This window comes from Rousettus aegyptiacus, unplaced genomic scaffold (genome assembly GCF_014176215.1).
Source record: "Rousettus aegyptiacus isolate mRouAeg1 unplaced genomic scaffold, mRouAeg1.p scaffold_m13_p_9, whole genome shotgun sequence".
Lineage (NCBI taxonomy): Eukaryota > Metazoa > Chordata > Mammalia > Chiroptera > Pteropodidae > Rousettus > Rousettus aegyptiacus.
Window position 1 is genome coordinate 904,524 of NW_023416312.1, and position 27,779 is coordinate 932,302.

At 41.8% G+C, this 27,779-nt stretch overlaps 1 protein-coding gene across 2 annotated transcripts in view; it reads right to left on the reverse strand.

Moving 5' to 3' along the window:
* The window catches only part of ARHGAP6 (Rho GTPase activating protein 6), a 436,053-nt gene that overhangs the window by 18,113 nt on the left and 390,161 nt on the right, over window positions 1-27,779 (reverse strand). For both annotated transcript variants that reach the window (XM_036226473.1, XM_016131718.2), the window contains exons 6-10: window positions 26,423-26,478; window positions 24,036-24,186; window positions 22,834-22,982; window positions 15,613-15,792; window positions 2,902-2,999 (exon numbers count right to left, since the gene is read on the reverse strand). In XM_036226473.1, coding sequence (XP_036082366.1) covers window positions 2,902-2,999; window positions 15,613-15,792; window positions 22,834-22,982; window positions 24,036-24,186; window positions 26,423-26,478 — 634 coding nt within the window. The remainder of the gene's footprint in view (window positions 1-2,901; window positions 3,000-15,612; window positions 15,793-22,833; window positions 22,983-24,035; window positions 24,187-26,422; window positions 26,479-27,779) is intronic.

Consider the following 27,779-nt stretch of genomic DNA (forward strand, 5'->3'; position numbering starts at 1 on the left):
GAGGCTGCAGGTCACATCTCTTTCTCTCCTCCAAACTCCAAGTGTATTAAGGTCTGGAGTATCGGTTCCCTTTCTTGGTCAACACAAAGACCCCTTTTTAGTGTTAAAGATCCCCCACCTCAAATCCCCGTGATAGTAAATATGTGGCCTCTATTGTGGTGGACCCAAGCCTGTGTCCTTCCCTCAGCTGCTCTGGAGAGTCACACAGGAAGCTATTAAAAGCCCCAATGTCCAGACTGCACCCCAGAACAAATGGATCAGGATCTCTAGGGCTGGCACCCAGGCATATTTGTATTTCAAGCTCGCCAGGGAATTCATGTTGGACAAGCAAGTCTGAGAACCAATGGCCCAGCACGTGTCATTTTGCACTCTGCGACATAAGAGCATGCATCCGATTACTTTTAGCCTTGTAGGGCTCCTTCGACAAGTTTGCAAGCTCTCAAAGTCAAGAATATGCCTTGATATTTGAGGCTTTCGCTCCTCAAAGCGTGGATCATGGACCAGCGGCATCGCAGCGTCATCTGGGAACTCGTGAGCAATGCAGATTCTTAAGACTCTCTCCCCGAGACCTACTGATTTATTTTGAGACCTACTGATTTAGAAAGTGCATTATAACAAGATCCCCTGGCAATCTGTGCGCACGGGAAAGACTGAGAAGCATGTGATTAAGGCGCGAAGAAACGAACTACAGCTTGAGGACTAGGACACTCGAGCCTCCAAAGGCCATTAAAAATAAATATCTATTTATTAATTTATGTATTTTTACTTCATGACATCGTTATCAATCTGGGCCGATCCTTGGCTTGTACCTAGAGGAATAAAACCAAACACTCCCTTCTCCTTCCTGCTAAGAGTCTTCTCCAAATGTGTTCTGATCGGTAACACGAGTCTATGACATCCACGGAGCATCCCCGAGTCCACCTCCCTGTCCTGGAAGCCCTGACACTCACCTAAGGTCTTGGCCTAGGGCAAGCTTGCCTAGACCTTACGATTCTCATTCCCACGGGGACAGGGCTAGGGAATTGCACAGCTCGGAATGAGCTTAACATGTATACTTTTTTTCCTTTTTTTAAGAGTAAAGAAAGATGGTACACTTCTTGGCATTTATATGCAAGGAGTGTACTTACAAACCACATAAAAATAACTATTATCAACCACCCTTCAAAAGTACAATGCATATATTTTCAAATGTCATATAAAAACAGAAATTTGGCAAGTCAAAATCAGTGGCTTTTTTAGGTGTGTGTTTTCTAGCTTTCCCACAGAGTACTCATAAAATATTATAAATGCAGATTAATGAGAGCTTCACAAATAGAAATGTCACCATGTCTGTTTTCTTGAAAGGAGGTGGAAAATAAGTGAGTTCATTAAAATTCTGGAGATGCAAGATATACTGTGAGAAAAAGCCATTTGTTAGCTTAAATTAGAACTTATACCTTGATAACAGTTAAAACTCTAGGAAAAATTTAAGTGAGCCCAATTCTCTGATATGAAAAGCAAGAGCAGGAAATGCCAGCTCACTTATATCATTTGAATATATTTCTACTCACTCGTGGCTTACTTAAAGCTTTTGAATCCAGGCAGAAAGTCTTACTTGCATCAGAATTTGGCCCGATAATGATTGGCAAGAGGTGGATTTTTAAAAGTGCGTTCGAAAGGATGATTCAGTTAGAAATTTTTCCCTGCTCTACAGGAAACGAAGTGAAGCTGAATTTAGCAGTGCTGTTAATGTAATGACCCAGGGAAAGGGAGGCCTGAACAATGTGGAATTCCTTCTCACCAAATTTCTCTAAAGGATATCACATTTTTATAACTGACATAGTTTTAAATGAAAATTAATGCATCAAATTCAGCATCAATATAAAGGAGCAATTTGACCTGTGTCGATGTTTCTAAGATATCATTGAATAAGACATACTGTTATTTTATATATGATTAAGGAAGACAAAAAATGCTATGAACTAAATCAGGACATGCCATTGGTTATAAGGTTAATCGCAACGTCAGAGAAGATGAAACATGGGGGCAATGTGTCTTGCAATTGTTGAAATTCAGTAGATTAAAAGCACAACATAAATGATGCTTTCATGACAGGATAACAAGTTTTCCTGTCACAATCTTAAGGCTTGGCGTCATGGTGGCAACATCGCTCCTGGTTCATGATGCAATATTATCCCCTTAACTGGACTTGCTAAGTGCTCCGCGTCTGTACCAAGTGATTAATCATTAAATCTGGCTAATGCAAAAATTCAGTGCTCTGCCTTCGGAGGCAAAAATGGCAGCAAATCATAGCCTGCGGCATGGCTTGCATTTTTACTCATTGCAAACAGGTGCATGTGGAGATCAGCGTGCATTTTCATCAAAAGATGCTAACTATAAAGGGAGGGAGAATCAAGAGGGTCCTTCCTCTAATTCCAAACGGACACCTGAGCCTCAGCCGAGGCCTGCCTTGTGGTTTGGTAATGCGTGGCTCATAGTCATAAATGACACACATAAGATGCATCCAGGATCAGCTTTACAGGCCCCTAAGTAGAGTTATCAGGATTCTAGAAGTAGAATCACTGATGTGCATCCTAGTCAATCCCTTGAGCTTCTTGCCAGTGATTTAGTGCTTTTTTTTTTCTTTCTGGTAAACACAGTCAAAAGGACTTCAAGGGACTAGAAAAAGCCAAAAATGAAAAAGAAAAATCCTGTAAAGCAGTTTCTAATTCGATAAGTGGGTCGGTAAGACTGAAACATTTTCTGGTTAGGTAAACTGATCGGATAGGCCAGAGAGTTGCCAAAATACCACTTTAAGTCACTCTGCATGGAATTATGTAAAGTAAACCTTCATAACTCTTTAGAAATGGAAACAGAAATCCCCAAGCTGCTTTAGAAAGATGGAAAAGCCGGCCTACTCACGAGGACTGCGACGCCTTTCTTCTGAGTAAATAATCCACCACGTCGGGGTCGGTCTCTAGCAGGCTGATCAGCACTTCATTCTGGAGATCCGGGGGGACCTGGAGGGGCAAAATGTGGGGCGTAAGTAAACCCATTCCAGAAAGAGGCAAATCGTGGTCACTAGTAACTTTCTAATAGCATAAAACGGGGCCTTAAGAGTCGTTAAAAGAACAGAGTGATTGGCTGGATCGAACTCAACCTACACCAACCCATATGGCCAGTTAAATTCTTAGGACAAACTGGATGATTACCAAATCATCATACTCAGGCCAAACTGTCACCCCTCTTATGGCTGGAGCTATAGCTTAATTACTTGGATGCCTCTGTTGTTCAGACTAGATTTTCTTGGCTTCAAGTGAGCAAAGTATCATAGTTCAGGGGAATGGTAGTCATAATTTATTGTTCAAGTGGGGACGCTTTGTAGAGTTCAAGACAGCAGGCATAAATTGTGATTGCTTGTGTTTGAGTCTCGTTTCTACTTCCTAGCTGTGGCACCCTCGGCAAGGTACATGACCTTTATACGTCTTCATTTTCTCACCTGTAAAATGAGGATGGTAATAGTGCATACCACGAAGAATTGTTGTGGTGATTAACTGACTTATTATGTGTTGAGAACTTAGAACAGTACCTGACAGAGAGTAACCATAAAAGAAATGTGGATTGCTACACTTGCGCTTGTCATTTTATCATTCGGTGCCTGTGTTCACTCCTTCCCTGCATCCTGGCCCATTAACAATTAAGTTTCTCACTTCGTAGTTTGACAGGGCATTCGCTAGAGTTCTGCAGATGAATGTCCCATATTCCTCTAAGCCTAATCCACAGGGCATTAGAAGACAGCCTTAGAATCTTAAATCATTCACATGGAAATGTTCTACAAGAAAAGATTGAACTTGGCCCTAAAGGTTTTCTACTCTGTAGATGCTGGTAGTTCAACCAAAGGAAATTCAAACTATTGAGAGAAAATAAATTTTTAGTCTGATTCTCTCACACATGGGCTTGGAGATAAGACTCATGAACAGCAGAGATAAGTCTTCTGAGAATAAATGATTGATGGAAAAATTTGCCTACTACCTCTTGTGGAACTCAATTCTTCTTGAGTTTTGAGAAGCTGGAAACAATTTTATTAATGAAAACAGGGATGAAAATGCTTTCCTTTTCTCATAAATCTGTTCCTCCTACTTCATCCCGAATATTCATTAATGACATTGCCAAACCCTAGTTTCACAAATGCAAAGCCTGGGTTGTAGCCAGACTACTCTGTGTCCTTTCCCTTCCCTGTTTGGAGCTAGGAGAGCTACTTGATTTCATCTCCATGATGCCTGCTTCTTCTTTCCTCCATCTTCCATTCCAACTGCAGTGATCCGAACTCAAGCCCTCATTACCCCTTTGTAGTGGTCATCTGTTGGCCATTACCAGATTCCATGTCCCTCTTCATATAACAGTTATATCCCAAGTTCCCTCTGGAGAACGAACTGTTCTCCAACCCTTAGCTCAAGGCTGAAGTGTAACCTAGTCCAAGTCAGTGCTCACTCCATTCTCAGATGACCATGGATACCTGGGCGATGGGCATATAACTCCATCAGAGACAATGAAAAGCCACAAGAGTTTCCTGAGACTTTTCAGAAAGAGGACACAGGACCCGTAGCCATATGAGGCCTGAGGACTGTGCTGACAGTTGAAAAAATAATACTGAGGAATGGAAAGAAACGAAAGGTGTCTCTTGACATTATTTGAGTCCTAGGTAAAGTTATGCCTCAAGATACATTTGCTTTAGGATTGTTCAGCTATGTGAGCTCCAAATTCCTTACGTTAGTCTGGGTTTTTAGTTGAAAAGAAAGATACATCCTTGGAAGGCCTTTGATGCAACAGCTTGCTAACTTGTATACTATTTCCTTCAACACGTGCATCAATTTTTTTATCTGTATGGTTGTCAGAATGCTCTGATCAAGACACTCACTTGCTCAAAAACCCTTTTATCTCTGCTGCTGAAGACCTCCACTTGCTCGCCTCAATCCGTACGTCCCATTTTGTCCCCTAGCACTCATCCTCACACACCCTCTACGTCAGCAACACTGTGCTTCTCCCTCTGGCCTTTCCCCACCTCCTTCCTTTAATTTATTACATAAATATTTGGTGAATGCTTGCTGAATGCCAGGTACTGTATGCTGGGATTCAGCTACAAACTAAACAGACAAGAATCCTTGTCTCCTTGAAGATGACGATGAATATGGGAAGGCTGGCATTAAACACTGAAACAAAGCAAACACAGCATGGATCACATGGACAAAAACAAAGCAAAGAAGGGTGATGGAGGATGCCGGGGAGGAGAATGCTATTTAAATAGGATAGTCAAGCCACAGAGAAACTGACATTTTAGCAGAGAACTGAAGTTGATGAAGAAATCGCAGAAAATCAATCCAAGCAGTAGGAAGAAAAAATCAGCAAGATCTTGCGTCAGGAGCAGCAAGGAAGCCAATGAGGTTGGAATGGAGTAAAAGAAGGAGGCGAGTAGTAGGAAGTGAGTCAGGTAGCCGAGGCTAGATGCCGTGGAGTCTACGGGTCATGATAAGCACTTCTGCTCTCAATCTAAGTGGGTGGGGAGCCACTGGAGGTTTTGAGCGGAGAACTAACATGAATTGTCATCGTTCTGGCTGCTGAGTTGACAGCTGATTGCAGGGAAATGAGGGGTGGAGCAGGAACTGCAGATAGGGGTTGTGGATACACCTAGAAGCGAGAGATGCTGCACCGCTGAGCCAGGATCTAACGGGCTGATGGGAAATATTTGGATCCTTGAGATAGTGAAGATAGAGATGAAAGCATGAACTGATCTGAGGATAGAGAGAGAAAAAACTGGGACAAGGAGTAGGAAGGAGAAGGAAGAATGGCTTCAGTGTTTGAGGCCTAGGCACCTAGAAGGATGGGATGGCTGTTGGCTGGTGTAGAGAAGCTGCATGAGGAGGAGGCTGGGGTCAAGGTCAGGAGTGTGGCTTCGATATGATGAGGGTGAGAGGCCCGCGAGACCTCCAAATGAAGGCGATCCAGTAGGCAACCGGGAATAAAGGTTTGCGGTTCAGTGGGGAGGCTTGGGGTGCACATAGAAATTTGGGGGACACACATATGGCACTTAAATTTCTGTGACTGAACGTAATATAGTGGGAATTAGAAAGAAAGAAAGGCAGAGCTTTTAGGTGAAGGCTCAGAGATTCTTTTATTTTATTGAATAAATTAAACAAATAAAAAGACTGATAATTGTTACTGTAAATTTTTCAGAGGATACGGCCCAACGAATATGCACTATTATATCAATTTTTCAAAAAGTAATGCCCAAAGGGTGAAAATGAGAAGAGAGAGTACTCATTTAAAAAAAATAAACAGCGAAGCAAAAAATAATGTAGGCCCAAAAAATGTATATCCTGAACTCTTTGTAAAAGAAAACTCCATGAGCAAGTTGGAAAAAATGCATGCATTTTCATCCAGTTAGTGTAATTTACATGTAATAAAAATTACATGAAATTTTTGCTTAGACGTGTAAGAAAAACTTTTGCTCCAAGCACCAGTCCATTCTCACTGAAGAATAAGCAGCGAGAGCACATGCTCCTCAGAACGCCGGCATCACGATGTTCATTCTTTGAGGGCATGTGGTGTGTCTAATGATAAATTATTAACTTGGGTACATTATTAGAATAGGCTACGGGAAGTGTCATTATTTAAAAAATAACTTTCCATAGCATTTTGTTAAACACTCTGCAATTCGGAGTTTTTAACTCCTTGAACCAGGCTTAATTCCCAACCAATTATACTATTGAGGTTTATTTTATATAGCATTTGTGATGTTTACTTGTAACAAATGCAAATAGAATGGGTCAGTGCTAGAAATCTGTCTATAGTTTCTTTTTAAAAAACTCATGATATTATTTTGGCTTGGAGACACTATTTACAAAGAATAAAAAACAATCCATGTACTACAGGGAGAGTAGATAACATTTTCCTATTATTATGTAAGACTGACTACGGTGTATATAATCCATTACTCCAATTAATTTATTTATATCTCATATTGTTACAAAATGATTTAAAGCAGCTTTAAAAATTCATATAAAAAAAGAAAAAAGAAAAACTTTCATATGATAAAACTACATTTTTGAAATTCAATTTATCAGGGTGTCATTGGTTCATACAATTATATAGGTTTCAAGCACACACTCTGATAATACGTCGTCTGCGTCTTGCATTGTGCGTGAACCACCCACAGTCAAAGTTCCTTCTATCGTCATATATTTGCTCCTCTTTACCGTTATCTAACTCCCTCCTGCCCACTTTCCCTCTGGTAAACAGTAAATAAACTGTTGCCCGTGTCTGTAGTACAGTGGCTATCACATTCTTTTTGCACATTTTTTTCCCATAAAGGAATTGTTCAGAAAATTGAGGCCAATGGGAAAATAAAGGTAGAGAATTTGAAACGATGCCTGGAACCGGCTTAATATTCATACAACATCATCCAGTGCCCTTTTTCCCAATAATGCCCCTAATCTTTATCCGTATTTGCACATTTCACTGCCTCTTATTTAATAAAAATTTCAAACTAATGGCTCAGTTCAATTGGATGAGCATTCATTTCGTATTAATTTAGAGGCTCAGGAGGGAAATGAAAGTCAAGGGAATGAATTGATCGGAAACAGGAAGTAAGAAACATCCAGGTAGACCATTCCCATAGATATTCTTTTCAGGAATTAGAATGTTGTTGAAAAAGTATCTAAGAGTCGATAACCCCTGCAATATAGTTTTGGCTCTGCTGCTCATAATTAATGTACACTTGGACACATCGAGCATCTTCTTTAGGATTCTGTTCTTTCATCTGAAAATCCAGGCATATCCTACCTGCCTTTATGGAAATGTTATGTGGATCAAAAGGGCTAGCAGATTTGAAAGTATCTTTCCACTTGCAAAGACATTTAAAATAAAAGGTTTTATGAGAAAGAGACAAAATAATTAATAAACACTTAAAAGAAAAAGTAAAAGCAGATAACGTGGAAAGGCCAATGTTTGTTCTGCAATTTCGTTTTTCTTGACTAAGTCATCCATCTCTGCCTCTTACCCCATATGCCGGCAGAGAAGCATTCCTGTCTTCTCTTTTGTTTAACGCTGTGATGGAGAACTAAGTTATGGCATTTCCTCTCAATATGTCTCTGCTCCTGACCTCCCCTTAAATTTCTAGAGTTACTGTTTGTGATCTCTTGGGCCCTCAACTGCAGTGGTCTTGAAGCCAGGCTTTGTCTAGCTGCTCCCTTCTGGTTACTTCTCTTCCATCGGACCTCAAATCTTTGGGTTAGTCACAACATTGGAAGGCAAATGTCCTGATGGCAGGGAATATCTGACTTGTCCACCTGGAAGTGATGTAGTCTGCTAAGGTTGTAGTTCTGTCCGCTAGCCTCCCTTGCAACTAAGGCAAGATCACACGTGCCAAGGTACCCCAAGGAGGGTCTTGCAGGAACTTCCGGAAAAGGTTCTCCTCCATATTGCAAAGAGATGCAGGAGAGGAACCATCATTTCTGAATGTCACGATGGCTGCAAGAGATGCTGGAAATGAGTGCAGTGTCTTGCAGCTGAAGATGGCAGAACAGAGAGAGCAAAAGGGTGAGTGAGCTGCTGAAAGTGTGCCTCCCTAGGCTTCTTCTCACGCAGCGTAATAAATCCTGACGTTTGCAGCCAACCGCAGTTGATTTTTTCTCCTCCTTGCAGTTGAATGCTTGTTTCCCTCTCTCCTAAATTTTGCCTCTTTTTGTTCTCCTCTTTGCCTCCCTACTCTTTTCTCTCCTGAGGTTCCCACCTGCTTTACCCACTTATTCATTCTTCCAGAATACGTGCTGGGGTGCTGATTTCTACCCAATGGGTACTCAATATATGTTGTTGGAATGGCTACAAATAATAATTAAAAATAACCTGGGGTTATTGGTCTTCGTGGTGGATACTGGTTTTGTCACCTTGGTCTAGATGCTTCTCTGCACTTAAAAGTAGCACTAATGTCACGCTCTAGCAAAATCTCCTGGCCATTAATTTCTAGAGTTGGAAAAGAAATTTCCTTTCCCAACTGAGCATCATCAGACATTTTCTAACAGGTTCTTGAACTATTGTTCCCATCAATACAAAAACTCTAAACATGAAAAGTATGACTCAATAATCATTTCGTTTGTTTGTTTTTCTTCTGTGCTTTTATATACATAGCAATGTGGAAACTAAGGAGCAGGATTGTAAAAACACATTCATTTTTTTAATCAACCAATTCTACACGTGTGAATGAAGAAATAAAACTCGGCCCAAGGGGCTTCTTCACGTATCATTTACTATTTCACATCAAAATCTCTATTGGGTTTTAGTCGACTATTGAGTAACTTTGGTTATTTTCTAAGGACACCATTTATGGTTGCGTTTGTCTGGAGACACAACTCCTTAGATTTTCACGTGTTCCTTCAAAGCTTAACGCTAGTCCAACAATCGAAAGAACTTTGGACTCTCCTGCTTCAGAGAAAAAATGTAAACAATTGCACATATGAAGAAATAAAACTGTCACGATTAAAATCCGCCCTATCAGATTAAAACTGAAATCTTGAATGATTGCCTAGGGTATAACTGCTATGATGTAGTTTATTCCATAAACCACCGAGAGGGAAAAACGTTTTGAGTTTTCTCCATTTACTAAGTCACTATAACAAGCCATTAAGGACATCTCTGAGAGCAATTGCTGGGACCCAGGCCTACCATACTTGCCACTGGGTGTTCCGTGCTAATCTACTACGTCATGCTGGACCAAGAAGGAAGCTTTGGCATTTAAAACTCTAACACTCCTTAGCAGAGGTAAATATCACTGGAAGTCATGATGACTTTTTATTTTTCATTAGCAAACACACTGAAAGAAACCACTCTGGCTGTTTAAAGGCGCAACAGTTCAAACGCAGGCAGGACCAGTCTAGACCTTTTGTGTGGCTCTGTCATGGAGGATGACTTAATGCAATGTAAGGGCATCTGGGTGCATTTGGAGAGTCAGAATTCATTCAGTCTAACAATTTTTTTCTCAAGTTCTTGATACATGCCAGGCAGTGTTTTAAGCAGTTGGAGCTGTGTTGGAGGATAACTCAGGAAAGGAAGATGGAGAAAACTGAGCTATTTTTGCTCCATGGCAACAGGTTACAGGAACTGGAAACAGCTCAGGTATAACATGCTTCTGCTCCCTTCCACCTGTATGTGTCTCTAACAGTACACGCACTCTGTCATTGCAGATAGGGGCATGGTGAGCAGGCTCCTGAAGGAGCACGTACCGGCTCTCACGGCCATCTGCTGGCCTGAGCATCAGGCAGGTTTGTGTTATGAATAGTCCAGAGGAGTTAATACCATTAAAAGTCTCCTTTGCTCCCCATTTTCAAGCTGGCTAAAATATTCTTTCTTCCCCTGCAAATGGACTCCATATCCGAGGCACCATACTGAAGCATCTGTCCTCAGTGTGAAGAGGTATTAGACTACAGAAATCATTCATTTAGTTGCTGCATCACTTGAGCAAATGATCTAGGCTGACTCCTTATGGAATGGTGTTGAAATTTAGATAAGGTGATGATGTACATAGTGACTAGCCAACGACCCCTGGCACGTAAACAGTGGTTATTCAAAAAAGAGTGGTTATGTAAAACAGAAAATGGAAATCCTATTTCATTATCTGGATCGGCTGGTGGGGGGCAGTTTCTCGTCTGATGACCTGGATTTACTGCCTGACTCCTTTGACTTGGCATGCAGACGAGGTTTTAAGAAAATGCAACTTGCGCTGGGGAATAAAGGGAACACAAAGCAAAGCTTGGCTTCCAAGTCTGGAATCCTCATCTCAACCTCTGACCCTTGTCCCCAATAGTCCTCATTTGAAATTTCCCACATGCGCTGTTGTGCTGGTCCCCGGCTCAGGCTGACAAAGTGACATTCCCACGTCTCCACCGCACTCTGGGCTCTTCATCAGCTCATGGGGTGGTGCCTTCTCTTGTTTCTCTCTCTCAGAAAAAGAAGCCCCAGTAGGAATCATGCGGTAGCAGCCTTAGAAGGAACTGCCAGTTTTCTCCACTCTGTTCTGAAGCTCTTATTCATTCCAAGAGCAATGATGAGTTTTCTCTGAGATCCCAAATATCAGTCGCAGAAGCAAGAACTTTCACAAAACGACGAACGTGTTAATGATTTAGTCGATGGATGCTTTCTACCTCACAAGTGACCATTTCTAGATATGTCTGAGCCTTCTCTTTTATTTCCAGTGCTCCAGACACTGCCGTCCTGTTATCCAGTTTTTAGATTGTTATCAGAAATGGAGGGTTATGATTTAAAAGTAAGGAAATTGAAGGCGTATGGGACTGAACCCCAAACAAACAGACAAGAAAAATATATATTTTTCTAGCAATATACTATGGCAGTATTTATTCAAGAAATAATTACTGAGCGCCCATCCACCCATTTCCTGTAAAGTTCTCCGAATGTCAAAACCCCTGCATTTGTAGAGTTAGCATACTATTAGGTCTCAATAAGCACGATAAATAAGTAAATTACACAGTTAACAGGTGATAAGCCTCAGGAGAAAAGAAAAAGGAGAGCGGAGAAAGGGTTGAGGAGCACATGTGTGGAGCAGGTCGCGCTGTCACACAGTGGTCAGGACAAGTTTCATTGAAAAAGAGACACGTGAAAGCACTTTGACAAGGTGAACATCTGCTCACTCTAATGTAATAATAGCAGTGATATTTATATATATATATTTTTGAGTGCCTAGTATATGTCAACATTTGTCCCAAGGACCCTAAAATCTCATTTCTAATTCTCAGATTAACCGTAGGTAATTTCATCTCTTTCTTTTTACAATGAGAAACTGCAGGTTTATAGGAGTTAAGCATACGGGGCTGAGATTACACGGTAAACACGTGGCTGAGCAGAGATTTGAATTCGGGCAGCTCGTGCCAAAGTCTTCCCGCCACCTTGAGTGTTTCCCAAGACCGGTTAGGAAAGTACCAGAATGCCCTGAAGGAATTCGGCAGAAGGTGCAGATTCCTGGGGCCCTGCCAATGCCACTCGACCTGGTTCTCTGGAGTGACTGTGTTTCAGGCTCGACTTTGAAAAGCACTATTACAATCTGCTGCCCTGGCCTTTCGACAGTGCCCATGATGGCTGCTTTCAGGGTGTACTTCTGGCTCTAGGACATCCAACTTGGTGCCTGAAAAGCAAACGATTGGTACAAAAGAGTGTCCTGGCTAGACTCCTGAACGGAGTGTCAGCCTCTGAATCTAGGCACTTCTTCGGTATCATGGGACGAAGCCAGGTTCTTTTCTTCCCTTTCCCATTAACTTAGATGCTGGCCACTTGGGAAAGGCATCAGGAAATGAAGGACATTATTAACACAGAGAACAAACTTTGGGCCCCTGCCAGGCCTCTGTGGGTTTTTATTTATCTTCCATCAGTTCTTCTGGGGAATCGTGGCCTCCAGGCGACATTCTGCCTTCAAGGACAAACTCACAGCCACCTTCTCTAATGAGTCTTCCTTTCTAATGCCAATGGGAAGCGATGCTTTTCTGTGTGAGCCCATAAAGCCTTCCAAAGCCTGTGAAACTGCACGGTTGTGACCGCCTTAACCATCCGGCCCTGTCTAGCTTTATCCTTCCTCGTTTCATTGAAAATTACTGTACTAATTCCGAAAGCTTGTTAGACAATGAAACAGCTATATACATGATTGAATTTTTGTCCACCACACAGACCCGTTTTGCCAACCAGCCACGAGCTTTGGCGTAACCAACTAGATTCTGAAATGCCAAATATGCCAAGAGAATCTACAAAAGCATGAGATTAATTTTCCTCCGCGCTTTACAGAAATAAAAGAGGTGAAGCTGGGGCCAGGGCACAGAACCATGAAGATTTTAGAGCTAGAAGGGATCTTGGTTAATCATGCATTCTAACCCAGTCCTCTGATAACCAAAGAAACAGAAATCTAAGAGGGCAAGGTCACGTAGCTAAGGTGTAGCAAAGACAGCACTCCGGCACACTTTTCTGGTCTCAGAGCTAGTTCTCTTTTTTACTGATCCAGGCTCCAGATCTTTGTCCCACCTCTTCTCCAACCTCATTGACCCTTTTTCTCAATAGAGAATTCTCGTAATCAGTATAAGGAGATCGAGAATGCTTACATTCATGGTAAACTTACTCTGAGAAAGCTCTCCTTTAATCCTCCCTGCCCAAATCTTTTCATACGTATGAGGAGTAAAGATTAGTAATATGGAAATCATAGATCACAGAACTACCACTGAGTCATTTATTAATTCAATCACTATTTCTCGTTTCTACCATGGACCAGGCACAGATGTAATACCATAAAGAAAGTAGCTGGAAAGGATGAAAATTCGTCCTGCCATGGAGCTATATTCTAATGGGAAAACACTCGACAAACGAGAAACGAGTAAAACCCTGCTTTAGTCAAAGTGAATGCTCAGGAGAAAAAGCAGGGGAAGAAAATAGGAAGTCGGGGTGAGTTTACATGGTGGTGGGGGGACTGTACTTTCAAAAAGCTGGCCAGGAAAGGCCTCGTTTAAAATAAAGACTATAACTAGGGAAGCCAAATATGAGTTATTACTCAAGAGAGTCTTGATGTCAATTTCTACAGAGAATGGCAAGCGAAGTTCGGATTTGGAAAATGTTGGAAAAGGTGGAAGACTGATGTTCTTCTGCTGTTCGTGGTAGTCCAAGTGGCAGGAACCAGGAAGGAGAGAAATGGCACAATTAAAATGGCGACAACTAGTCTTTCAAGAAGGCCAGGAAGAGTTTTGTTAGTATTCGTGGTGAAAAGAAATGTTTGATGTTTTGTCGCTTCATGTAAAGAACTGTGCTCAGAATACAGAATGTGGAGAACAGAATTAAGATTGATGAGAGGTACGATTTTGTTTAAAAAAATCGAGAGAGCATGAAGTAGATTATATGTGACTTAAAACTAGAGGAAAATGTTGAAAGTTCAGTCGTTTGATTTATCTAAATATGTAATTAGTTATGAGGATTTGGGCTGAAGTGTGAAATTTATATAGAGTCAATGACCGATTCTACATTTTTTGAGCGCTCACTGTATGCAACTCAGAGACTCCAAGAGGAGGGAGGCATCGTTCTACCTCAGTCAATTTTTCCTGTGCTAAATGCATTTTCTGTGGCTACCTTGCAATTAAGTATGGCTTGTGGGTGAGTTCTGACCAATGGAATCTGAGTAGGCATGATAGATGTTCCTTCTAGGTTTGGCCTGTAAATCCTAGGGGATTTCAGAGTCTCAAGATGCAAGGAGCTGGGGTCCCTAAATCACCACCCGGAAGGCTGACAACCAAACATCTGATTCAACTATTTGTCAACAAGATATTTATGTGTGTTGTGAGATTTGAGCCAGCTCATGCTGTTTAATTTATGTAATTATTACTTACCATTTGCATAGAATTTTACAGTTTGCAGAATACTTTCACTTATCAAATGGTTCTGGGAACCACCCTGGTCATATTTTTTATTTTTCCCACTTCACAAAAGCTGAAATGGATGCTTATAAAGTATTGAATTACTTGCTCATGATCGCATAGGTAAGACATAGAGGGAAAAGATTGAAATTGAAAATCACTGGCTCTCAAATTGATAAAAAATAGTTGGTATTAGACAGGTTTGAAAATAAATATAATGCGAGGCACTTAGCAAACATAGACAAAGTATTAAGGAAGTTTTAAAGAGGGAATTAGCACACTTTGTTGAAGAAAACACAAAAGGCCCTAGCGGAATGAGTAAGATTTATGGGGAGCATTTGCACATTGCCACAAGAGAAATGAGAAAAGAAACATGGAGGAATTTCCTGTAAATTTTGACAAGCAATATGAGTGGTGAACAGAAATAGAAGAGAGTTGGCATTTGTTCTAATGTTTCAAGGGAAGTTGGAGCAAGCGATGCAGTTTTTTGAAGGAAAACAGGAACCGGTAATTCAATACAAATCAAAAAAATATTTACTGAGTGCCTGCCAGACGAAGGGCGTCTCGAAAGTGTACAGAGGATACAGAGAAGAGATAACGAGGGCACAGCCCATGTTTTAAATGTGTTTATAATGTACTAGGGGAAATAGTGAGAAATGACTACAGTGCGATGTTGAGATAAACATCAGTAAGAATGATAATGGGGTTCAAGGAACAGAAATGACATGAGAAAGTGACATGGGAAGGACACGGGAAAGATAGGTGAAGCTTCGTGGAGGAGGGAAGATGCCAGTATTGATCTCGGAGGAGGTGCCATCTCTGAAGGATGGTTATGAATATATGAATTCAAGAGGGTCAGATAGAATTCCCAAGAAAGGATTTCATCAAGATTTTCAGCAAAGGCAATGCTATATGAATAGTTAAATGACTCTAAAACGTGACCAATGTTTAGAGGACAACAAAATAAAATTTATGATTTGAACGTATTTGTTTAAACACAGGATCACAAACTTAGAGTGGTATCATAGGTTGTAACTTTCTACTCCTGTTGAAACTGACTGGCTTCCGGTGAATTCAATGACCAGCACTGTAGAACAGAGGGCAGTGTGCGTGAGTTTCATTATGCCACTAAAAGGCCATCAATCGATAGGCAATCTACTGAGATGCCTGCCAAAGAAGGGCCACCTACCATGAACAGGGCTTCATAGTTTTCAATCATTTTCTGCACCACAGCGATGATGGCTGTGCTCTCCTCAGCGCGGGCTGAACTCTGCACCGAGAATTCTTTGTCCGATAGCTTCTGCTTGTGCAGCAGGTTGGGTCCAAATATGGTGGCCAAGTTCAGAGATGTCATTTTGTTCCCAGTGACCTATAGGAGTGGAGGATATAAGATTTATTGTTATTTTTGCTTTTCGAAATGCCGAGTGGTCTAGTAATCGATGGAACCTTTTTCTCTTTCATTTTTTTTTCCTGTAAGGACGCCATGATCTCTGGCAGTACCCAAGAGGGCCACCATCATTTTCCTTTTGCTTCATCTCTTAGATTGAAACTCTTTGTGCTGCGGTCATTTCAACAGCATAGTGAGTAAACTTTTACATGTCTAAGTCATTTATTGTGAAACTGGTACTCTATAAAATGTCTATTCTGTCTGATTTCAAAAAATATTGATGTCCATCCACCCATTTATCCATCCATCCAACTGACCATCCATCAAATTATCCATCCATCCAACCAACCATCCATTCATCTATTTCTTCATCCGTCAATCCAACATTATTCTATGACTCCATCCACTCAGCACCCATCATAGGCATTTTTCATGGATTCTAACCACAGTTCGCCCCTAGGAAGCGCACAGGACCTCCTGACATTAAGGCCAAGGACTACCCTCACGTCTGACTTCATCTTATTTTGTGGCCTCATTTTAGTACCACCCAGATTTCTTCACTTATAAATACAGTTCAACACAATACATCTCTGTAAGTTACCTCAAATCTTTTTCGAAAGAAGCAGGGCAGTGAAAAAAAATGGGTAAATAAATAATGAGTTATTCATCTGGGAAGAAGAAAACAATAGACATCTTCTTTTCTTTTTTTTTATTCAGGTATAATTTATATTTAATAAGTGCATAGATATAAGTTATAGACTCTTCCAAGAGGCAACCACTATTCTGATCTTTATTGTCATAGATTAGTTTTGCTTTTTAAAATTTTATATGAATGGAACCATACAGGAAAAAAATTGTTTTTCCCAACAATGATCATAATACGTCCTTATTTTAAAGGATTCACACTCTAGAGAGTAAATAAACTTATCGATTATAAGTAGTGAATATAAAATATGAAGCTGTCAACTCTGGAGGCCCAAGGGACTTTCCAAAGAAGCGGCAATATTTGCACGAACCCTTGAAGGAAGAATAGAGTTTGCTAAGCTGAAAAGCAGAGGAGCTGAGGTAGAAGGCAATTTCACAGTGGAGAGAACTCCAAATGTAAAGACAGACACACGTAACATACATTAAGGCAGGGCTCTCCAAGTCCCAAGCCATGGACCGGTACCGGTGAGTGGCCCGTGAGGAGCCGGACCGCACAGCAGGAGGTGAGCGGCAGGCGCGTGCAGCTTCGTCTGTACCTGCAGCCGCCCCCCAGCACCAGCATCACCGCCTCGGCCCCGCCTCACATCCTCAGGCGTTAGATTCTCACAGGAGCACCGGTCCCTGGTGCCAAAAGGTTGGAGACCACTGCCTTAAGGTCCCCTAGGAAGCTCGGTGTGTCAGAGGGTTCTGCAGGAAAGGCACGCAAAGGCCAGGTGACAGTCATTGCCACATATCCCCTGTGGGGTAAAATTGCCCCTCGTTGAGAACCACGGTTGTAGGCAAATTTGTATTCCTCTTGTTGCTGTTGAAAATCTAGGAAATCCTGGATAAATATGGGGACCGTGGCTGTGTAGTGCGGATCCTTTGCCTAAGATCTGCACAGCTTTGAGAGGTGCCTGGGTGCACGACATGGAATTCAACAGTCCTAACTCACAGCCCAGGCGAAGCTTCCAGAGTCCCACCCTCGTCCTGCGGAGCCTTGAGCTGGTGGCTCCCTGGCCCTGCAGCCCCAGCATGGCACATGGGGGCCGTTATTTTCATTGATAGTTATTTTTTTATTTTTATTTTTTATTGACTTCATTTTATTTTTAATTAATTATTTTTTTAATTCAAGAAATGATTTAAAAATTTTTTTGAGGGGTCGTTATTTTTAAAATGTGAGGCTGTTTTCTGCTTTGCCATGAGTAAAACCATTTCATGCAGTTAACATGGAGTTTTCAAGGAAGTGCCCTTTACGTATGACTGTTTGATTATTATTTTTTATCTCTATTTTATTTCATTGATATAAAACTTGACAAGTTCTCATTTTATTTTTCATTCCTGCAAATTTGGGGCTAAGGTTAAAATTACACATGTGCCATTTTCAAATCCGCCCATGAAGGTTTTCTCATTTTTTGAACATTAACGAATAGAAGATTCTGTTTTCTTTTAAAAGACTGTTCAGTGTAAGGATGACCCAGAACTCTCTTTCCGCTCTCGTCTTCTGTTGCTACTCGGGGAATGCAATTCGATCTGTCTGTAAAATTGCACAGAGATCCCAGCTGCAGACCACGCTGCTGTGGTTTGTTAACGCTGTTTTTTGTTTTTGTTTGACTGTTTTTCAAATTGGAGACTTGTTCACGACAGCTTTCACCCTTGATCCCCATGTCTCAGCATGTATATGACTATGTCTGGGGAAAGAAAGGTACACTTGGGATCGGTTCATTATTTCATTATTAGCCAGCTAATTCAAGGACACGTTCTATCTCTACTAAATAAGCATTCTAGACCATTTCTGAACCTAATACGAATAGCTCACATTTGTTAAAAGTTTAGCATGTACAGGCACTAGGCTAAGGGCTTTCCACAGGCTGTTTTAATTCTTTTGCACTATAAACTCATGAAGCAGCTGCTGCTGTCACCCTTTTTTTTTTTTTACAGACAGGGAGGTGACATCTAGAGCCCAGAGTCAGAAGGCGATGGAACCGAGAAGCGAAGCTGGCGGCCTGGCTTCAGGCGGCCGCACGCTCTTCATCAGCACCCTGCACCTCCCACTGTTCGCTCTTGAGTGGCAGACCCTGTCAGAGCATGGGGAAACACGACAACTGGTTCCAAAGTGAGGCCAGGACAGGGGTGAGGAGAGCAAGGCACTTGTCGCGCTTCGTTCCCAAACGCAACCTCCCACGTCTTGGAGGCGTGAACTTCCCCAAGGTCAGCGATCCCGCCTCTACTGGGTGCTTCTAACTTTTTTTCTGCCTCACAGGCTCTCTGCAAACTAAAGGCCAGCTACAGACTCTTTCACCAAAAAGTGCATATTCACACCACATTTTCCACGTAATGCCAGAGGGTTCTCGGACCACCTGAAAAAGCCACCACTCAAGAGGTTTTAATTATGTTCCTGCAATGTTCTTTCTAGAAGAAATGACATCTTTCTTACTTTGGCAATTTCTTTTCCCCCCATAAGGAGCAAAGCAAATAGCAGACTAGACAAAATGGAATAAAACAAAACAAACACAAGACAGAAAAACAGCATGATTTGATAAAATACCGCTACTTTTCCCAAGATAGGCACTGATTGATTGACTAGTCAATGATTTTTCTCACTCTTCCTTTAGACTCCTTTAACATCCCATTAGTTAATAATGCATCGAGTTTTAAGCAGCTATCAGAAAGGAAATATTATGTTCGTTTTATAAAGGAGGAAGCTCAGGCCTCCCCCGCCCCGCCTCTTTTCCTTCCTCTTCCTCTATTTTATAAATACAAGGTTATGTAGCAAGGTGCTGGCAGAGCCTTTGTGACGCTCCAAACTTCTCGACACTCTGATTCAGTTTTCTCCCATGTTCCAATCCATGGCAACTACCCCCCAAACAGATAACGCATCTAACACGAACTAACAAAAGGTAAAACAAAAACCTGAAAACTGCTTCGTTTCTTCATCGTATTTTACAATTTTTTGCCTCAGTCCAGACTGCCTGTTCTGTATTCTCTCTCTACCTGCTCATGCCAAACCAACTGAGAAAAGTACCCTTCTCTCATTCCTCTCCCTCTACTCTTAAGTTGCATCAGAAGGGGTTTAGAGCTGATTCTCATCCCTATGCAATGCTGACGCAGTCTGCTTATTCGATCCCTAACGTGCCCATTCGCTCAATCCCTACACACCCGTTGATGTGTAGGTTAAATTCAGTCTCCTCCACGAAGCCATTCCGGACTTTTCTGGCCCACGTTCCTCACTCCTCTGTACTGTGTTCCCCGATTCTACATTCACCTTGTGTTTTTGCTGCCTTTACCTCCTAGATGCCACAGCATCCGAGGATCGGTACTTAGAAAATTCCTGAACAACGCTCACTGGTTTAGAGGAACTTGGGGTAGGTGCCCAGGACATATGTGGTTCAAACAGCAAGGCCATTCTTACATGGAAACATTTTAAATGTCAATTGCTATTTTCCATATTTATAAAAAAAGCTTCCTAACTCCCTCCTTCCCTGTCTCTTAGCAATCTACAACACGGGTTATATCACCTTAGTGGAGTCCTTCCGAAGATTCAGAACCTAAAAGAATCAGGCGTTCATTACTCTATGAACATGGCCCGATTTCCCCTCATACCTCATCAGTAATTCTCACTCCATGGCCTTTACTCCAGTCCAAGATGGCCGCATGGGCTACTTGCTTTCCTGTAATTTTTAACCATTTCACAGGAGCAATACTCTCCTCATATTTCTCTGGCTGCTTTAATTTTTGGTTACTAATCCTTCATTCTGATTCAAGGTTTAGGTCAAGACTGTCTAGAAACCCTTGTAATCTCTCGCTACCCTGTATGACTTTGCTGTTACCAGGATATTTTCATGCTCCATATAGTAACTAATCTTCCCAACCATTGCACAGTGCCAGTTGAAGAATTCGTATTCCCGAAGTTCAGATAAAGAAACTCAAGTTTAGGAAGGTTAATAGAGCTCTCCAAAGACACATAGATATTGAGTTATAAAGCTACCAAGTGCTCTCAATCAGAGGTGACTCTGCCCCGCCTCTGTCACCCCCACAGGATACTTGGCAATGTCAAGAGGCACTTTTGGTTGTTGCAACTAGGGTTGTGGGAGGAGCTGCTACTGGCATCAAGTGAGTAGCGGCCAAGGATGCCGCAGCTGCACATCCCACAGTGCACAGGGCAGCTCCCAGGACAAAGAATCACCCAGTCTCAAATGTCAATCATATGGAGGCTGGGAAACCCTCAATTAAAACCTAAACTAGACTAGTAGATCCTTTCTACTTCCTATTCTATATTTCCATTCTTAGTAAGTTAGATTGGTTTGCGTTTGAGGCACAACTGGAAGTTTAGTAGTCACAGGACCGACCTAACCAGTATCCAACACGACAATTTTGTGTGAATTAGAAAAAGGAGCCCCTTCCTCAAGATATTTTACTGCCTTCCACTCACTGGGATACTGTCCTCATATCTCGGTACATCTACAGTGACTATGATGTACACAGCGCCTCCACCGGAGTTGTGAAATGCACAAATACACGACTTGCATGATCGCAAATGGATGCTCCCTGTGGGATACTGGGTACATGATTTAACCCCTCTAGCCCTCACTTTCCACCTCTGAAACAAGGGGACAATGATACCTCTCTTGTGTAATGGAGGACTGACTGGCACTTGGTAGAACACGCACCAATGATGATCAGTATTTCGGCACGCTCAGTTGTGTAGGTACCTATCCAGGAATATCTCCTTCTCTTCGGCAGAGGCGAGGGAGTCCTGTTCAGTATTGGGACTGAAAGAGTGTGTCTGAAAATGATTCTAAAAAAAGCACGACTGAGTTCAGTTGGACTCTGTGCTCTCCTCAATGCCTTCTTAATTGCCTAAGACCCGACTTTTTCCTTCTCACATAGTACTTAAGAAACGCCAGAGAAGCAACTGAAATACCTAGAAACACAGACAGGGCTCTGTCTTTACCCAATGATTAGGCAGGTGATTCGACAGCTTCTATTATATCTACATCGATAAAGGATGACACCCAGGTGGGTAATATAACTACTTAACAATTATGAGAATTACAGCGTATCCATCAAAGAGCTGTGTCTGCTGAAATAAGCCGTCAGTGCCATGTTACAAAACCTGAAGCCAGCAGAAGTTTCACTAATTATAACTGCTATGGAGATGAAGGGCTAACTCAGGAACGTTCCATTCTCATACTGACAGGGAGGAAAAGAAATGCGGAATTGCCTTTCTGGATTAAAGTAAAAAAAAAAAAATTATACACAACCAGGACTTTTGGAAAAGAAATTTGGCAAGCATAGATTGAATCCACGATAGAGCTGACTTTTGCTTAATAAGGATTTTTTTTTTTTAAAATAAGTTTGCGGTTAAGTTTGGAATGCCTTTGGCTCTTTCTTGATGATTTACAGTGCGTGTTAGCTTATTAAAAGGTCGAAGATCTCCTGGGAGATCCAAGGTCAAGGAGAAGTATGACTGCATTGTATCAGAAAGAGAAATGGGTCTCTTGTTAAGGTAAAGATTAAAGAGGTTACTTGCTAAAGGGGCACCTAAAATCGATGCCAGCCTCTCACTTGTCCAAGGGTGACACCTAAAATCACCTTGAAGTGCGTGACCACGACCAAAGTGAACCAGAGCTTAAGAACTCAGATGGGACAGCCGCAGTAGGGCCTGATGGGGACCAGGTCCAGCAAGAACCTCGTTAATGGACACACCACGGTTGACATCATGTGGCATCAAGATGCCTGGCAATGTTCGGCAGATGAGACCTTCTAGTTCCCTCTACACCTGATCTGGAAGCAGGACTGACCTTCCAATGCATTGAGCGGTCCCTATTTGGGGGGTAGGGGTTAAGGTGAGAAAGGATTTCTTGAAAGGAAGATCCCAGAGGTCTAGCTTGAGGGTAGACAGGAGCTCCAAGAACAAACCAGAAGAATAAAGAGGTGACATCACATTTTGGCTCCAGGTTAAAGAGGCAGATCAAATTAGTGACAAGGACAGCAATCTCCCCCCATCTCCATTACTCCGTTTTTTTCATGACCGTAAGTACTCTGTAGCTCATTGTTTTCTTCACACAAATGGAAATTTGATAGAGCATCACCGTGGAAAATGACAGCTTCCTTTAGAAGCATCCTTGAAACATAGGAGGTTAGTGGCCTGTGTGCTTTTAGGAACTGTCCCTCTAGAGCGAACCTGGCATTAGTTCTTCCTACATAGACAGGAAGATGGGGAAAGGAGAGATGCCATTTCTTCCAGGTGAAACATTTGACCAAATTGACGGAATGCTCTTTGAAAACAGGAAGAAGTCAAAGTGAGAGCATCTGCAGCAGCAGAGGGGTGCATACCTCTTGCCCGTCTTTGCTGATGTTGTCATTGGCGTGCCTGGCGACAATGGCGAGGAACTGCAGGAGGCGGTGGAGCGTATCGCAGTTGCAGGGAGGTAGAAGGTAGATGAGGAGCTGCAAGGTGCCCAGCTGTTCCTCTGGCTGCAGCACTGAGCGAGGCAAAAAGAGGCGCTCTAAGTAAATGGGGAAACTTGCGCCATTCAGGCTCAGAGGAGAGGCCCCCTCTCAACCGTCCTCAGAATGGGTTATCAGAGCAAGTGACTTTTCATTCCTTCATTCACTCTCCCATTGACTCAGCAATTGAATAGCAAGGTTCTATGAAGGATAGAAAGGTGAAATAGACCTGGAGAAATATAACATCTAGGGCAAGCGTTATAGTCCGGATTAAAGAGGTAGCCTCATTCCTCTTCCTTTCTTCTCCCTCCTCGCCCTGGCATTACTCATCATTCACCTTACGGACTACAGTCTTTCATCTTTGGTAAATATTTACAAACAAGGACTGAGAAGTGGTAAACATTTTGCAATTTGAATTTTGAAAAACCAGATTTCAGGCTCTTTTCTGTTGAGCAATACACAAGGGATAGACTTTTTGTTGTCAATAGCCGAGACACGGTATGATGGTGTCTCCTCTCTCTCCTGTAACCTGATTCGAATTGTAGCATTGGAGGAAGAACTGTCTGGAGGCTGACATAGCTCCGGCCTCTTCCTCCCCCCGCCCCCCGCCCTCATCCTCTCCATGGCATGTGTGTCTATAGACCTGAAGCAGCCATAGTGAAAGTCTTGGCACTGGGCCATGCCATCCTGCTTTGATGGAATGTTACCTGCCCCCCTTTTCTCACTCTGGGTTCCTGTGACTCCCTCCTTCCTTGTACCAGAAACGCAAACTCATTTTTAGTCACAGGCTCAATGCGAACTCTTGCTGTTACTTCAAAGCATTAACGTGTGGCACTTTGTACTATTCTAGGGTCATCTGAAAGCATCCCAAATTCTTCTTGGCTACTTCCATTTGTCCTATTGCAACTTTCTTCATGCTAATTCTCCCCAGGGTAAATTTTAGAAAATGCCCCAAGTAGCCCACTCATTAGAGACCAATAAAGAAGGACAAAGCCCTTAATGGGAAGCACAAGCATGAAGTTTTGATGGGGGCGCTGGACATGGTGGTAACTCAGGGTCACGTCCCTGCTAATGGCCGGAGTACGCACAGAGAGTGTTGATGAAAGCCGTGTACAGCTCCCTGGTGAGAAGGGGGTCTGGCATGTCCCTCAGGAACTCCTTCAACAAGGCAGCCACGTCATGAACGCTGTGCTCTTCCTCCAGAGAGACATCAACCCCGCGGTCGAATTCCTCACGTAACTGGAAAAATAATAGTTCAACTGGCAATGTCATAACACCATACCTCTACGTTCAGTGCCCAGCAACAGAAGGGCGGTGACTTGTGGCATCTGGTATTAAGGTCACACAGACCCAAAGAGGAGAAGGAAACAATGTGTTGCCTTGATGTACAGAGTGTATGCAACCTGGCCATGAATACACACACACACACACACGCAATTGAATAAAAGTATCTGTGGTTTAACTGTCAATAATGCAAGCAGAAGGGGTTGATAATGACATCCAGAAGGTTGGGAGGAAGAGCTAAGGGGTTAGCTCAACTGTAAATGTGGGAGGGAGGAATTAATCTATTATAGAGCAGTTTTGCATGTCAGCCACCCTACCACGTTGGAATTTTGACATTTTAGAGAAATACTCAACAAGAAAGCAAAAAGAGTTTTCTGCAGGCAATGAAATTAAAAACCCCGATGAGGCACTCATGACTAAGACTTGAAAGATGACGATAACTAAATAAAAGCTGCCTTCGATTTGTCAAAGCAGCCTTATTAACAGTTCCCAGGAGGATTCTCTGCCTCGAATCATTACACTAGGTTTATTAACATTTATAGCAACAGGAAAACACAAGAGCAAGAAAAACGGAGTCATAACTCTGCATCCGACTTTATCGCTGACAGCTCAACCTCTTACGTATCGGCGACAAATGATAAATTAACTCCCAATATTGTGGCAATTATTCTGAAAGAAAAGTGTAGGGTGCTAGGAAGGGATATAGCAAGATAACATGGTGAGTTAGAGCATATTTCATACTTAAAATCTAAGTCTAAATAAGAACCAATCATATTTTTATTAGATAATCTCCATGCGAAGGTTTTCCTTCAGTGGATCCAGATATGACAGAGAAGTAATTTCTGACGCTCGCCACCTGTCCATGTGATGAGAAGGCCCGTGATTGCCCCTGGATCACTCATCGATTCCAGGCAACTCCTCGGCCTTCCACTGGTGCTACTACTTCTGTCTGTGATCATTCATACACACACGTGTCTTTTCTGAGCACACACATATGCAGAAAGAATGGACCATGGAAAGAGCATGGTCTAAATTGCATGATCCTGAACTTAACACTCATCTCGAGCCTAACACTGGCTAAATTGAGTGATCTTAAGGTTCTTAATCTCTCTAATCCTCTAAAGAAATGGTTGAAAGGAGCTACTCTCACAGCTGGTGGGCAGATTCAATGAGATAATGTTTGTGAAAATATTCTGCAATTCCGCAAAGGTGAGAGGCTTAAGAAATGTTACTAAACTGTCTTTCTTCCTGAGTCCTGTTGTGAAATGTTAGAGTTCAATAGTCTTTTGCATGACTGTTAAAAATTAAAAAATCGACCAACAAACCAAACAGAAAACATACTTCCTTCAAAAGCCCCTCTTATTTTGACAAAAAAAGAGACAGATTTCAGTTAGTTTCAATAGTATGAACAAATGTCATTTCTTCAGCTTCATCCAACTAAAAATTATTTTGATTTGGCTTCATTTTTGAGTTGTTGACTTTCTTATTTCTTTCTGTTGGAATCGACAAAAGGAAAATAACATTTTAATTTTCTTTTAGCCAACAAATGAGTTCTTCTCTCAAAGGACAGTCTCCTTTTTATGAAGCCATCATGAACACAGGCACCTGCCTGATCACAGGAACCTATTCCTGAAGCTCTAACATCAAACTTCTGTCGCAAGAATGTCACATGGTGCTGAAGGAGTCCAAGGGCACAGTCCCTACGTGAAAAATGAATTGGGGATCAATGGTTCCACGGACACTTCATAAAAATTATTTATTTTGGAGAAAGTAAAGCTATAAACATAGCATCTTACACGAAGATAATATTAATGGCATTATTCACATTGCATTTTAGTGAAAATGGCTGCTAACAACTGTTTTCTATTTCTTATCACTTACTAATTAGGTACTCTCTGAACCTCCTGTTTTTACAGTTTCAGAAAGTCATTTATAAATTAGTTTTGTTTGGCTGTCCATGCCAAGGACACGTCTGGACGTTTGCTTTCGAGCGTTTGAACCTAACTCCATTGCAACCTTTCTGGGCTTCTGAGTTGCTGCCTTTTACCTCTTGGGACTCAATTATACTAAATTGGCTGGAGGACTCAGAAAAGATATTCTGAAATGAATGTGCGTAAGCTTGAACTTGGCACGAGGTAATTCAATTGAAAGTCAAGTGAAACAGACAATATAATCTTCACTTTTTACTTACTTGTCTCACTCTCTTTTTTGAGCTTCCAACTCGGAATATCCCCACTGTCTGGAGGCCTGCAAATAAGCAAACAAAATCAATAGTCTTGTTTTATGGCTTAAAACTCAGGAGGAAATCAAAACAGAAATAGAACAGAAGGCCGGCACTCTACTGCGACACACAGAGCAACAGCAACTTGAGAGCACGTGTGGATGCGCGTGTGGCCCCCATGATTTCTCCAGGGACCCACAGCTTAGCCCTAGAAGCACCGGGTTGTTTTACATTGCGCATTTCTGATGAAAAATTTTTCGTGTGACATTACGTATTCCCACACCTCCATATGAGAAAAATAACATAACGAGTTCTCTCATTCAGAATAATTACTTCAATATGAAATTTATATGAATTTTTAGCTCTTTGTCAATTTTTAAAATAGGTATTTCTTATTTAACTGATCATAATTAAAACATGTACCTGATGTAGAAATATTTTGGTTTATTTCTATCCAGTCTTTTCTCTCTCTCTCTCTCTAATTATATATACATACACACACACACACACACACATATAGACACACACACATATATACACACACATAGTCTGAGCTCGACTATGTATATGTGTGTGTGTGTGTACAGATAAATAGATACAGAGAGAGAGAAAAAATGTTAAACGCCATAAGAATTTTTATGCCAGTAAAAAAGTCCTTGTAAATGTCATTTAAGATGAATGCAAAAGAGTCTATTGTATGAATGTGCCACGACTCACTTCATATTCCCCTATGAGTGGCATAGAGTTCCCCCAGACACACTTGGACTGGTTCTGTATTCTCAATGACCCTATCATGAACAACTCTGTACATAGGTTCTAGTTCACATTTCTGATTTTCTTAGGATCACGTCCTAGAAGTGAGATTATAGGGTCGATGCATACAAAAGGTTAACCAGCCCAAAATGTCAGTAGCACTGAGGTTGAGAGATTCTGCACTAAAAAAATGAGGTATCTTAAAACTAAGAAGTTCTTTAAAATCATTACATTTCCAATCAACGTTCACAGAAGGTTCAGAAACTGTGATAGGTTGATGCGCCTTTTAGTTGCTGAGCGCATCCTCTCTGCATTTTAGCCTTGGAATTGATCCGAGGAGGAAAAAGCATACGTTTCCTGTTGTAGATCTCTCCATTTAGTTATGGGGCAAATGTATCAATGGTAGAAACAAGAAGGGTACAGATGTCTTTTGGAAACAGATACAAAGCAAAGTCCTACCCAAGAGCAGAGCACCAAATTAAGTAGCCTCTAACCATGATTCTCTCAAATTACTCTGGAAATTCAGGATACCACTTATAACATTTGCCCCATAACTGAGTCTAACCCCCAGCCT